Raw genomic sequence first — 15,001 nt, 5'->3', positions numbered from 1 at the left:
CCCACTTCCCTGGCAGAGAAATTAAGACCACGAGCAGAAGGCTTTTAAAGAGACGGCAAGGGCCAGAAAAGAGGGGGGAAATCTCCTCATGTCTGAGTGTCTGCCGTCCGGGGAAGTGGGGAGGAGAAACAGGGAAACTAAAGCTGCTGCTGGCGGCCCACTCGGCACAAAGCCCTTTCTCAAATCCCAGCATGCCGACTGGTTGAACAGTGGTCTGAGACACTGCTGGTGCTCGGCAGACACGGACTCCGCCAGGAAGTCTGATTATGTCTGAGTGAAACCTTGACTGCGGCTGCATAACCTTTTGTTAATTACTATTCCGATTACAGGGTTAGGCCCATGGGTAGCAACACAAATGAACATCTGTCAGCAGCTAAATGAACCCATGCAGTTACTTTTCTGAATGCGCGCTGATGCAGAGACTATATGTTCTTAGGACACTCAGAAACCTCCTTACTCCTATTATATTCTCTGCAGGCTACTGTGGTATTAGAGCTGACCACAGGCATGAATGCATGAGCTTAAAATGACCGATGCCAAAAGTTTCTCAGGAAGAATGTGGAGACAGTCGCTGAATGCAGAGTGTCACAGGGATCCCTTCCCCACGGAGTCAGGAAGCCTCACAACCAGCAGCAAAGATCTGCTTGTTAAAAGTCGCAGTGAGGAGCCTTGTCCAGGCGTTTTAAGGCGAGGAGCAGATTAAAAGGTCAAAAAGGAATGTAATTTTGTGGCACAATGAGATTGGGAAGTATGGGGACTTTCTTTAGGTTCATCACTTTTTATGATGAAATAGCTACTCTTTTATATTAGAGTTGTGTGGGATTTATACTGTGATCCATTTAGAAGACAAATGTAATTTCCAAGGTTTATTCAGTCACAGTGAGCTGAGGGCGTGTGCGCCGTGCGTAAAGCATGTGTCCAAGGAACACTGCATATACACAAAACCTCGATTTATTAACAACAGAGCCAAAACAACATCCCACAAAATAAACGTTTTTGAAATGGGTCTCCTATTGGAAAGTTGCGCTGTAACTTTAACGGAGGGGCTGTACATGTTTGGCCAAAACCTCCAAAACAGTCCAGTGGAAAGTTTGCAAGATGCGCGCAACACATTTGAATACGACTGGGTATCTTGAAGTGCCCAGAAAGCACACAAATGTTCGTCACTTTGTTCTGAAGCGCTCCCCTTTTCCTATTTGTTAATTAAATAACATTTCGGGAAAGTACATTCTTCGCGTAATAAATAAACTCACCTGGCAGTATCTGACAAATAAAAGTCAACAGCATATCCGAAGTAGCTCCCTTCAGGTCCTCTGTAAACAGATGGGTTCTCCACGTCCAAGTTGAACGCCTCGCAGACAGGCTGGGAAACCGTGAATAACAGCCCGGCAATACAAAGGAATGAGCCGAGAAACGCTACAGTCCCCGGCGTCTTTGCGCGAAATCGTTCCAAGCCCATTATTATTATTTTTTTAAATAATAAATTAATCCACTAAAGTTTGTTTCGGGTGACGAAAGTTCCCAGTTCTTTTTGTCGTTTTCTAGTCCGCAGATCAAGCCTGAAAACAGTGGGGCAATATGACTAAAACTGCATCCCTGTAACTCTAACCGGCCAGTATCTCATTAACGCTCCGTCAGCTCCTCTCAGCGTCCTCACTCCTCTCTCTGCTTCTCTCTCTGTCCCTCTCCAGGCCCACGCCTCCTCTGCTCACCTAATCATGATACATGGGGCAGGGAGTTCCCACAACCGTAACAGAGTTTGGAAGAGGAGGAGCCAGTGATTCCCTTAAAAAAAAAAAAAAAAACTTTGAAGAGGGAACTTCTCCTCCACTAATCTACTTAGAATATATGTTTAACAGTGTGGTAAAAACGTGGTCAGTTTTATCACTATCACCAAGATTATTAGCCAAAAGAACAATGGATCCAAAATCCTCCTTTTGATGTTATCTCGTACTTATCCTACTTATCCTGACCTTTTGAAGCCAAAGCTGAAGCCAGTAATGACGGCCTGGCAGGTGATGGAAAGGTCAGTGAAGCTTCATGCTTCTTTTCCACCTCTTTGGTGTTTTTTTATTTATTTTCACAACCACTTTTCAGATGTACATTTTTGACTATAGAGCAGTAATTTACAGCATAACTCCAAACTAATTATGCCTTTATTGGCCACTCCAGCGTCTCAGTGTGCGATCCATATGTATTTCTATCTAATTACAGTGTTGATCTCATTCGGGCATATGATGTCCTCTTGTGAGCTTTCAGGGGGGTGTGGGAAGATTTTATGTTACTGCTTCTGAGTCACACGAGACCGAGGAAAGTGGTTAGGCTGCGAGAAGCAACTACTCACTGCAATGAGACCTTTAATAAACCAATCCAGGCCGGCTGGAATTAGTGACTGTTGGTTTAGCTGATTCACTCGAAGCCTCGAGGATTGAACACGGGGGCCAAATTTGGCTGTGTGGCAGTAGCAACACGAACTCTCTGTCAAGTGCAGCTCGTATTTATAACTCCGTCTAAGCGCCCCAACACGCCGGGTAAAGTCTGACCGTAGACTGATGGGAGTAATCCAGAGTGTCTGGAGGGGCCAGTTCACAGCTGTTGAGGGCACTTGATGGTTCAAAGCCCTAATCCCGGTGGGGTCTCATTCTGTTTTTAGGTCCTCAAGACGAAACTGTAGATGAATGAGAGCTCAAGGCGTGATTGATAGGAAGGCGGATTTCACGTACCCATCAAAATGATTTGCTGCTGAAAATTTCCAGCTGAAGTCATGACTTGGTTTTAGGAAATCCCATCACGTGTTACATGGGAATATGCATTGGCCACAAATATACCAGTGAATCAAAAAGGATAGCAATTTGAAACATGTTTCCAGATACAGAGAGTCTGCAGCCATGACCTCATGAGCTTGGTCAGAGGGGGCTACCAAATACTTTGGAAAAAGATAATACCAAGATATCAGCGCTTATCATCATTCTGTACTGTCTGCCTGATTGAACATTACAGCTCTCATTTTATCTGTCCACACACAGTAATCTATTTGAAGTATCCGGCTTATCAAGTATTCTCTCCCCTCTTTCTTTTCACACATGCGTCTGAATGTGTGTCATCCAGCGGCAACTTAACCTACAAGCCAGCGTACACCAGGTTACAAAGAATATTTTGTGCCTGAAGCCAGAGCCTGTTCTGCTTTTTCTGATCCGTAATTGGGTCTGGCTAAATGAACAGTATTTTCCATCTCGCCTTTTTCCGCTGAAAAAAGGGGGTGTTACTTTAAGCCAATGCCTGGGCTTTGACATCATCACTCAGCCGCTATGGCAACAGATCTGAAGTGCAGCAAAACACTTATAGAACATTTCACTCTACACTCTACACAGCTGGCCGGGTATTTTAAATATGAGGGTGACACAGTGGCCCTTCAACAAGGGCTAGCACGTATATATATATATATATATATATATATATATATATATGTGTGTGTACGTGCAGGCAAAACACACACTTATACATGGATTCTCTTTCTTTCTGGAAACCGTGCATATGGTTTCAAATAGATAAACTATTAACTGCGCGCCACTATGAGCCATAAACTTTACTCCGTTATAACAAGATATGAAGGTGTGAACTCAGTGCTCTTGTGCAACAGTTGCTTTGCTTTTATGTCCTGCAGAAAGTAATTTAGTGGCAGGGAGCTTTGCATGTTGAGTCTGATGTGTGTCCTTAAGTTATGTCACGTTATCAGACTACAATAGCAAAACACACCTGAATCTCTGTTTCAGTTAAGTACTATTGTGAGACTGACAAATAGTAGTACTTTGTAACTTTTCTGAACCTAATTTAGCAAATCTACGTCTATCTCCAAGAGATGGTCTTCATTCTCCGATGCACCAGCCTTCACCCCACCCTCATCTCACTGGCACAAACAGTCACCTGATACCGATGGGCTCCACAGGGTGAAGAGATACATTGATGGTCGCTATTAGGCAACTGTTATCCTTTAAAGTCACAGAATAAACAGTAGTTTACCATTTGGGAACAGACAGCAAACAACGGCCACAACAGGTAACTTGTGCTTTGTATACACAAGTTTTTTTACTTCTATTTGTTCCTCTAAGCTGTTTACCTGCTCCTGTCGGATGTATTGGATTTGTGATTCATTTAGTAATGGATGAAAAGTCTTGTTGAACAAAGAAATTGGGGGTAATGATGGAAAATGTGGTTTCTGAACAGAGGGATATACTGCTGTGAAAACCCCCACCAAGTCTTTGAGAAGAATGGGCTGACATTAAAACCTGCCCTTGATGTCAACGAGAGCCCTGTCTGGCAGGCCAGAGCCGTGTCTTGAGATGCCTTTTAAATGCACAGAGCGAACTTTCCTTCCTCCTTCTCCTTTCTTGGTCTCTCTGTAGTTACTGCAGCAATGCAGTGATACACATCTTACAGGCAGGAAATTCCTCCAATGTAAAAGCCTTCTTGGGCTTCCTGTTTCACAGAGTTACATCTCTTTACTCAGTTACACTCACACACAAACGCACACCTTACATGCATGCACCCTCAAGTCTTATCTGCTTTGCTTTCCTCTCTGTGCTCTGTAACATTCCCCATGTGCAAGGAGGAAGGGTGGTGGTGAAGTGTTGCTGATCGCTCCAGCCAGTTGAGACACTGCGTACTGGATGACAGATTTGTCATGAAGGGGTGGAAGTCCTGAGCTGGCTCGTGTTGCTGAGTGGACTGTCCATTGTTTTCAACACAAGCTCTTAGCAACGTAAATGGAGAGTGAATCATGCAATAGTTTTAGATGGAGCCTTACAAGGCAAAGATCACCCGCCCTTGCGGAGGATCGTTTCCTCTTGCGAGGTTTAATTGTCAGTTCAGACAAAGTGGGACAACTTGTGTGGGCAGCAAGATGATCCAAACAGTGTCCATTGTTTAGTTGCCTTGTTAAAACCGCCACAAATCGCCTGAAAACGAGCAGTTGTGTTTTTTATGTACATCTGCTAATCAGTGTGAGGCAGCAGGGCAGTAAAGCAGCAGTATGCAAACTGCTGGGAGGGAAACGACCCCTATCTCAGCCTCATTCTACACTCCATAACACATAGAGAGGTCCTAAACAGTAACTCTGACCTGCCTGCATTCACGGCAAAGCGATGTGTTTCATGCATTGCTTAGTCTCTGACCTTCTTTGCCTAAATACACCCTTTTTAAGGGGCAGCATAAAATGCTTCACATCATTTAAGTGGAGGTCACTCAGTGTCCAGGCTGCTGCAAGATGCACAAGCTACAAAACACAATGCAAGGCAGTATGTTTACACAATGAAGAACACAAACATGGCAGAGTATATGATTCTAAGTTGCTTCCATTGAGGAAACTTGTGTACAGGAACGTTTGAGCTGAAAGATGACGCTGAATGAGACGTGTGCGCAGCCAGATTTGCATTCAGGTCCCATGTTCAGGGTGTCACGTTTTATTTGGATGGCCTATTTGTCTCTCAGAGTAATGGTGCGCCCCTTGACCCCCTTCTGTGTTTTGCTATTGGAGCAGGCGTGCTGCGGGGTTGCCGCCGGGCCTCGGAGCGAAGGAATGCGGCTCTTAAAATGTGTGTATCTAGGGGTACAGCAGGAGAGGGTAGTGAATCAGTGTGATCACTGGAGAGCCCCGAGGTATTGTTTCACACGCAAATACACGTACATACACACACGTAACCATTCACACATTCCCTCCGATTAGCTGCTGTTGCTTTCCCACACCCACTCTCTTAGCCAAACATGTTTGACACAATGCATATGGAAATAGTCACACCAGGCTTCCCAGGACAAAAACACACACTGCACTAAAGCGAAAACGGATATGTATAGACAGAGCTTCTTCTTATATTCCCAGACAAAACATAAACATGTTCCTTTTTTATGGATGCCTCAAATTATCTTTGCAAAAACAGCACGACATAAAAACTCAGCCACATTCAAGCACATCTATATTTGTATTGTGACTAAAGGGAGCACATCACTGTAATAAAGGCCTGTAGATACTCCACTAATATAGTGACTTGACAAATCTCTTGACAATTAGTGACTGATGGCACCAGCAGTCACAACACCACCGCAGTGGCTTTCAACAGTGAAGGGAGACACACATTTTACACCAGTTACGGAAGCATTTCTTGGTGAGATTGATGGAACAACTCACTGAAAGACAAAGCCTTCCCATAGGGTCTCTTCTATGCGTTTACAACAAGACATGTGGACAATGGAGCATGCCTTCTTGAAGAGGGATCTTTACATGTACACTGTTAAAAATGTTCCTGTAAAATAACAGTAAAGAACTGGCAGCAGGGTTGCCATTATGTTACTGTAAAATTAACATTTTTTTACTGTCAATAAAATTTACAGTTTTGTACTGTTATTGAAAAATACAGTGTTTACAGTTTGTTAAGATTACTTTCACAATACTTTACAGTCAACTGGTTTGTTTTAAAATACATGTAATTCATTCATTCATCTTCTGTAATCGTTTGTTCGGGGTCTGCTGGAGCCTATCCCAGCTGTCATCGGGCGAGAGGCAGGACACATCCTATCACAGAGAGACAGACAAGCATTCACACCTACGGCCAATTTAGAATCACCAATTAACCTAACCAGCACGTCTTTGGAAGGTGGGAGGAAGCCGAAGTACCCGGAGAGAACCCACGCAGACACAGGGAGAACATGCAAACTTCACACAGATGACCATGGATTCGAACCTGGGACCTTCTCGCTGTGAGGCATCAGTGCTAACCACCTCGCCACTTTGCCGCCCGAACAAATCCAGCTTCCCATGTGTAGTTCGGGTTAAATTTCCCAGAATGCAAAAAATACATCATGATACCGTGATTTAGAAGGTTTGGATGAATGATTAGAGGTAAAATGCTGTATTTTAGGAAAACAGAATAGTTCTGTTAAAAGAACAGTAAATCACCAAAATTTCACATTTTTTTGTTTGTATTAACAGTTGAGTGATGTATTCAAAAATAACGGGTTAATACTGTTGGAATTCCGAACAGGAATTTCTAACAGTGTACTGTCATCCTCTACACCAGCATTATGGGTGTAACACATTATCGTACCTTCCTGAATGGTTCTGGTCGAGGCGTTCAAGTTATCTCTTCCTTCCTGTGGTGGAAACTCACACTTATCATTCCGGTTTCTTTGGGGTTTTTTTCTTCACACAGCTGTACAGTACAAGATTATCAAACCTAGTCCACAGAATGCATTACTATTAATATTTACTTTTTGAATCATACAGTGACAGCTGCACAGCCCCATTGCAGCTCTGTGAAGCTTTGCACAGACACAGCAGGCTCATGTTTACTTGGTTCACTTTAAAGAGAATTAAATTATATAAATGCTCCTGAGTCTGATCTAGGCTGTAGTCGCATGACGTGCACCGTCCCCGAAACTACATGTCGGGGCGGCGCAGACAGTAACAGCAGTGATTCATCAGTGTTCATTTCCTCATTTATGACTACAAGCAAGCGCTGAAAATTCACCCTCGTCCGCCTCCTGCACACCATCTACTCAAATGTCTCCACTCTTTTCTGCATTACAGTGATTTCAGTACAAGTAACTGCTCAACATTTATTAGCTCCATCGTCTGAAGTACACAAAGAAGCTCTTCAAACACTCAAGGGCATAAGTATAAATCCTTACAGTGGTGTAAGGCACTGTGTAGATTCATAGCAGAAGGATGCTAACATGTGCTCATTAGCACAAAACACAAATAGATGTGTTTGAAACCACAGGGTCAATACCAACATATTAACATAACCTAAATAGTTCAGGTTAGAGCACAAGGACAAGTTGATGTTTGTTGTGTAAGATGTCCCATTACTTATGTAGTGCATCTCACAACACTCAAATCTACAGACTCAAGATCTGTGTGTCTGTGATGTGTTGAAAAAATATCACATTTTTATTAACTCCTAAATATTAATAGCAGTAATCAGCCTCAACAATACAACATCAGATGAGCTATTAACGCAAAGTAAAGCTTGCCGTTGATGGGAATATTATCACAGATATTTTATCATAAAGCACATTAATAGACACATTCAAATTTTGATTTGATGATAGAAGTATAGGGGAAGTAAAGGGATCACCAAAGAAGGAAGAAGGAAGTACCTCATGGAAAACTCAGGGGCTCATTCACTGGGATTCATGGTGTGGTATAAATGTTTGTATAAAGTTTCACTGATCCACTCAGTAGTTTGGATTATAGTAGTGGGCTGACTGTCAATCCAACATTACCAGCTCTGTGGCTATTCCATTACCATGGCGACATTTATTCCTGCTCTATCTCTCATCTCTGACTACTTCCTGATGTATTGTGTGTCATTTCCTGTCCAGACGGCACTTAGCCGGGGCTGATGAACAACATAGTTGGTCGTTGACCAAGGTCTCAGATGAATGTACCATATGTCAACTGTGTCACCTTCTGTAAACATTAAAAAACAATGTTTTGGAGGGTGAGCCACAATGCCCATTAAAGAGTCACACTTACCCCCTGACTCCCCTTTATCTGCCCTGCTCCTCCTTATAAGTCAATGTTGATGTTAATGCTGTCCAGACCAGCGAGGTGTCATGCACACTTGCGCAGCCTTATATAGAAACCATCAGAGGTTTATGATCGGTGCATTGGTTTTATCAGCTGGTGTGAACATGCAGTCTTTTTCTGTCAGCTTGCTAATGCACGAGTCAGAGCAAGGTTACAACCCATGGTGGTCTGGTGAAGCTGTTCTGTAATGGCTCATTCCCTTCTTTAAATGAGTGAGGACCCTTCTTCGTGTAGGCACAGGGTGAGGGGTCCTGGGAAATGATTAGCACGGTGAGATCAATTTTTGGTGGGGTCGAGTTTGATGAGGGATTCAGAGAACATTTGGCACATAGCATGTCCTCCACTTGGATAGGGTTACATCTCAAACAAACCAGAGCATGCACACAAGCAAACAGCACAAAGGGGAAGTGAAGTGTCTTCTCTAATGAAAGGGCACGAGGTCAGCAGTGTTATTATGGTTCAGCTGCAGGTTTTTTCCTCCACTTGAAATCTGACTCGTCACTAAAGTGTATGCATTAAATATCCTAGAAAGGACCCTGCCAGACATCCACCTGTTCGCTGGGTTTATTAATTTAATGACACGACGATGTTTTAAATATACAAGCAGCAATATTTAAGCTGTGATTGCTTGAATTCACAGTGATTCAAACATTAATATAAAAGTGTCGGGAAAAAGACAACACAGTCAGGTATTTTTATTGCCTGCATCCAGCTCTGGGACATCTCCATGGAAAATCTTTTTAGTAGGCTTTTTGCCTTTGACCGTCTGTAAGACTTGATACTGAATCTGCCACAGTGTGTACAAGTACACTCCTGGCTGTAAGGGGTCCATAATTCAAACAGCCTGCCCAGGAGTAAAAATAACTTTTCCATGCCTTTTGTTTTGCTCAGTAAAGATAGGTTTACCAAAGTCCGTATCCAAAGCACAGTGCCAGGTTCTCTTCACCTCCATCAGTGGAAATTACACTGATTGGGCGCTCTTAGTAAATGTTACCAGGGAAGACAAGATGTTAGATGTTAAGATGTTAGGAGAGTGCCATTATGCTACAGCCAAACAATCACAGTCTTCCTGCATTTGTGTTGAGGAATGTTGTGTTTTGGTGTTGCTGATGAATCTCATTCACTGTTTCTTTAACGTCACATGTTGTTGAGGAAAACGTGTTGATGTCTCTGAGGCCTTAATGGAATTACCTCTGTCCCTGGAAAAACCTGACAACTCATTTAAGTTTACTCAGGCTTTTATGTGCAATTACATTAAATTGACGATTGTTATTATAGCATTGACAAAATGAATTTTCCTGACCACACCTAATAGGCATAACTGGTAATGTAATAACAGCTTAGTGCTCAGCAGAAGACCACCTAGGAACAGCAGCACCAGTGTCCTCCCTGTGGGGAAAATGACAAAATATACACTTGTACAACAGAGCTTCGACTCTTATTTCCTTGAAAACTAATTTTCTCAAGTGGGACACCCAGGTAGAAAACGACAGGAAGACATTGTCTTGCCTTCAGGAGTTCACTTCCCATAAAACTACCGCAAGAGATGGAAGGTTTGTATCGCAATAGTGAACCACCAGTGTTTATATTAACACCCTCTAAGCAGTTTATATTTGTTTGACATCTACTCAGAGCCATATATGTACATGTATGCTTTGTTATCTTTTTGCAGAATACGGCAAATCATTAAACCCCATTAATACAAAGGGAGGATTAGGATCTGTCCAACATAGGTGTAGTACTGTGCATAATTTCCCACGCTCACCTATAAAGGTGTGTCCCTCTTTCGTCACGGGAACCAGGGGAACAGGGAGCTGGAGTTCCTGAGAAGTGCCCCCCACCACGAGTCTCGTTCTTTGGTTTCCTCTGTGTCCAAAGATCATCTTCCACCTCCACATTCCACCTGACGCATCTTCAGTTTGACCCCTCTCACCTAGCCATCAGTTTTCCTCCTTGTCAGTTAATAAACTTCCTTGCATCAGTTAAGGACTGGTGTTGTTAGTGGATTGGTAGCTTGTATCACTACTTTAAGTAATGCTGTTCATCTTGAGGTGTCTCCTAAAAGAAAATAATAAATAATTCACTTTATTTAAGAGCCTGAACTGCAGACCCAGTTTCACACAGCAAACCTCAATTTCATTTGTTGCCGTATATCACTATATTCACCCCATTGCAGGCATTGCTTAAAATAAAAAATACCCTAAAGGTTGATTTTGCCATTGTCACAATCCTTCAGGAACAATCCTCATTGTTCTAAATGCTGATTCATCTCCACAAACCTGAAGACTAAATTTCTGACTCCAATGGGGAACTGACCATTTATGGTGATACCTATCCCACGCAAAGCCCCCTGAGCACAAACACCAACATCTAATGTTTGTGCTACAATACTGATTCATTCTCTGTAATGAATTCCCTAGGGAGACACTGTTCCTAAGAAGTCTTGTGACTCAGTCCCTCTTCCAACTATAATTCTAAATAAGGCAGTGTACTACTTCCCTGTTCCGTTTATCAGTGTGTTCAACATTTACCAGTACTCAATGTCTGTGCTCATGGCTTGACGTGGAGTACAAGCTGGTAGAGAAAGACTGGGCCTCTGTTCTAAGTGGGCCGGATGTCTCACACATGACCAGCATAGAGTTTTTCCAGGCAAAGAAAGAGAGGGATGAGAGAAAATGTGATATAGAGGAGAGGAGAGGAGAGGAGAGGAGAGGTGTAAGGAGGGTAAAGGGTCTGGTGGTCTTGAGAAAACATCTGATTCACAACATTTTAAAGATGAATCATCTCATGTGATTTCCCAATGTCCCACACAAATTACACAAGTTCTCCAGTTTTCCGCCCAATAAACATTTCAGACACAGTTAGTCTAATAAAAAAAAAAACACTATTACAACATGTTTAACTTTTCACATTTTCTCGCCTCATGTTTATCTTCTACCACGCTGCTGGCTGCATCTCAGCAGACTGTCAGTAAGTTCAAAGTTGATGCTGGGTGGTTATCTGTGTGTGTGTGCATGTGGTTGCAGTTAGGTGCTTTATCCATTAAGCCAAATCAATAAGATGTCAAGAATTCTCTCAAATGAACAGCAGGCTCTGTTTGAAAGAATTATCTCAGTGAAGTGTTATGCTGGCTTTCTTCTTATCAGTCAGTAGTTCTTATCCTGTCAGTGAATGGAGAAATCTCAGATACAAATAGGGATTTAATGCTCCGGCCTTAGCCTGCCTCCGAGGGCAAATGACGGTTAAAAGTTTGTTATCTACTTAGTACTTTATGTCCTTCTTTTTTGCCTACTTTCCACCTCCTCCTCCTCCTTCGTCACTCCTCCAGTGGTTCCCTCCGGAGCTGTGCAGTGAAAGCCTCGCTCCTCATACTCCACGCGTCTGTTTTCTATTAGCGATTTGGCACAGGTCTTCTGTGTGCATTCTGCTTAGGTACGGGAGCTGTTAAGGCAGAAATTTCCCCTTTACAAGACGGCCCCCATCCTACAGTCTGTCTCTCCCATTTTGACTAACGCACTTGTAGTATATCGACCGTACAAGCTCACAGCTGCCCCCAACTGTCCCACCCCTGCAACCAGGGGACATGGACAACTTGGAACATTTAAGTCTCCCACTAAACGTTTGTGTGCTAATATGTTGGTTTCCATGAGTAACAAGAGGGTCTAGACTCCTTGAAGAGCTGCCGTCATGGGCGTGTCCGGCTTGTTTGGACAGACCCACCTCAGCTCATCAGAATCTGGCCAAACCACAGTCGCTGGGGAGTTGGGCCACTCTTGGAGGGAATACCATGTTGTCTTTGTAATGCCCCCATGTGAACGATAATGACCTCCGCCTGGGTGGAAGGACAGAGAAAGAAGTAGTACTGGTATAATGGGAGGATCTGAGAAAGTGCTGGATGAGTCTGTGAGAAGTAAGTGGTGAAAACTTCATCATCTGGATTTGGAAATAATTACATGGATTTTGTGAGAATCATAGCTGCTGGAGTGGATCTAAACAAGTGATTTAGCACGGGAGGGTTATCTATCTATCTATATACTGTACATACACAAAAACACCCAAACACACGCATATATACATGCAGTATACTACATTACTGTTGATCATTTTCTAAGCACGCCATAGGTTCAATTACTAGGTGTATCTTTTTACAACAAAAATCAGACTTACACGCTTTAGGCAGGTCACCATATTGTCGCTTTGTCGTGCAAACATAAGAAATCAGAGCTGCTCTAACATCTAAGAATCAACTGCTGAAAACTACTGAACATGATCCACTAGAAATTCAAGCCCTAGCAACAAAGTAAACTGTAAAATTTGTCAGTGAATGATCTCCACATATACTGCACTTTTCAGCCTTAGTAGGATTTCGAGTACATGCCTCTTAGTGACACACACCAACCGACACTGAGGCATGTGGAGGAGCCAGGGACTGAACCACCAACTCCGCGATCAGTGGATAGATAGATATGAATGATTTTAACTAAAATCTTCATTACTTTTTTACTGGAATAAATGCTAAAATTTCAGTTATGGACACCTTAAACGTAAATACCAGTTGAATGATTTGTTCACTAGCATCTTTGTTCACGTCACTGGATTCTTAAATTTACCACTGGAAACATCTAAAAAGGAGATGTGATCTACTGTCTCAAACCATTCATGGAAATTACGATGGCCTCCTCTGTACAAAGGGTCCTGCTGCCCTGACTGGAGCATGGAGTAAGGTATGCTTATTGTAATATAAGCTACACCAATAAATCATAACATGGTGGTCTAGATCACCACTGACAGGAGAAGTAAATAACATGGACCATCCTGTGACAATACAATGTTCTTCTGGGAAACCTTTGGACCTGGAATTCATGTGGAGGTTACTTACACGTGGTTTATACCTCCTACTCAAGTAGCTATAGCGTCAGCCCAGACCCTACGCAGACCCTAATGCTGTAGCCTGACGTGCACCTTCCCAGAAATGTAACTACACGTCATGGTGACATAGACCACAAGAGCTGTGGTCTGCTTAGCACATTTCCGCTTTTCTATTACCAGCTACTTTTCCATCTCTACAATTTTCGAAATTATGGTTTTGGACCAATAAAGATAAAACACATAGAGAAACGGTTAACTGAGGAGGTTCGGAGATACCAACATTACCAACATGAAAAACAGCACAAGGTGTTGACCTGGCCTCCAGATTCACTAGGTCCCAAACTGACCAAGTATCTGTGGGATGATCCTCAGAGCCCCCCTCCCCTCAACCCATAGGACCCAAAGGCCCCCACTAACAACATTCTGTTGCCAGACACCACAGGACACCCTCAGAAGACCCATGTCCATTCTCTGATGAGTCACTAATGTTTTGGAGGAACAAAGAGGCTACACAATATTAGGAAAGTGGTCATAATGTTATGCCTGACTGGTGTAAATAGCCCCTAGCAGCAGAAGCCACAGTGGGATTCTCAGATCCTTATTTCATATCATTCACTTACAGTTCTACTCAAACAATATACTTTAAACTAATGTGTTTATGTCTGTGGCTTTTAGAGGAGCAACTGAGTATTACACTTATATAATGTTGGGGAACTTGGGAAAAAGAAACTGAACAAGGTTGAGATTTAGTCAGGGAGTTAACTCTAGCTCCAAATATTTGAATCCTACACTTCCCATAATCCAATTTATGCTTTCGGAAAGACCCTGCATAACCAGTAAAAGGCTCCGTTTTCAAACTTCTCGTCAGTCAGTAGTTGGCACTTTCCATTGAAGCTGCGAAGTCCCTCAGTTCAAGTTCCACTCATTATCTGATCCAAGGCATTCATAAAAAAGTACAGGTTTTCCTTTTCACAGCACCACTCCACTGACAGGCTCCTGAATCAGTGATTATTGCCCGTGCAGGCTAAAATAGAGCCAGAGCTTTGATTTTCTTAGGCTGATTTGACTTCATTCTGCCTACACTGTGTTCCCGTGCCTGCTGCTGCTATAATTGCTTCCATGTCTCTCAGTTGTGGCGCTGGCCATGCTGATGATGTTAGTAAGAGGTGGAGAGGGGAGGTTTCGGATGAGGACAGCAGAGACCAGCTGGGTGGGGTTATGTACTGGCTGTAGAGAGACCCATCATCTCAGCTGAGAGTTTAGCACATTGATGACAAAGCTATGGAGACTTCACGTTGTGCGCTGTATGAGTAAGGCTTTCCTTTGCTCATAACGTGCTATTTCCATGGCAGTAATGTCGGGCGTCCTCACGTCTTGAACCGCAACCTCCTACAGCCAATTAAAATCACCACACGCTAAGCTAAAAGGAATGAGGTAAATCCTGTGTCTGTAAAGCTCTTGGAACTTTTTGAACTGTGGAAGGCCCTCAGATGTGAATTTGAGATATTTTGATACAAAGCATATTGAAAATGGAACATTACGATCTGA

The 15,001-nt window shown here is 42.9% G+C and overlaps 1 protein-coding gene across 3 annotated transcripts in view; it reads right to left on the bottom strand.

Annotated features, from left to right (window-relative positions):
* The window catches only part of itga5 (integrin, alpha 5 (fibronectin receptor, alpha polypeptide)), a 31,524-nt gene extending 29,624 nt beyond the window's left edge, over window positions 1-1,900 (bottom strand). For all 3 annotated transcript variants that reach the window (XR_014699286.1, XM_084553575.1, XM_084553576.1), the window contains exon 1: window positions 1,254-1,900. Coding sequence is in view for 2 of the 3 variants with exons in the window: in XM_084553575.1 (XP_084409701.1) it covers window positions 1,254-1,459 (206 nt within the window). In the remaining variant the exon portion in view is untranslated. The remainder of the gene's footprint in view (window positions 1-1,253) is intronic.
* Between the last annotated feature and the right edge of the window lie 13,101 nt (window positions 1,901-15,001).

This window comes from Chelon labrosus (genome assembly GCF_963514085.1).
Source record: "Chelon labrosus genome assembly, chromosome: 10".
Lineage (NCBI taxonomy): Eukaryota > Metazoa > Chordata > Actinopteri > Mugiliformes > Mugilidae > Chelon > Chelon labrosus.
The sequence above is the reverse complement of the archived record's forward strand: the minus strand, read 5'-3'. Positions and strand labels throughout refer to the sequence as shown.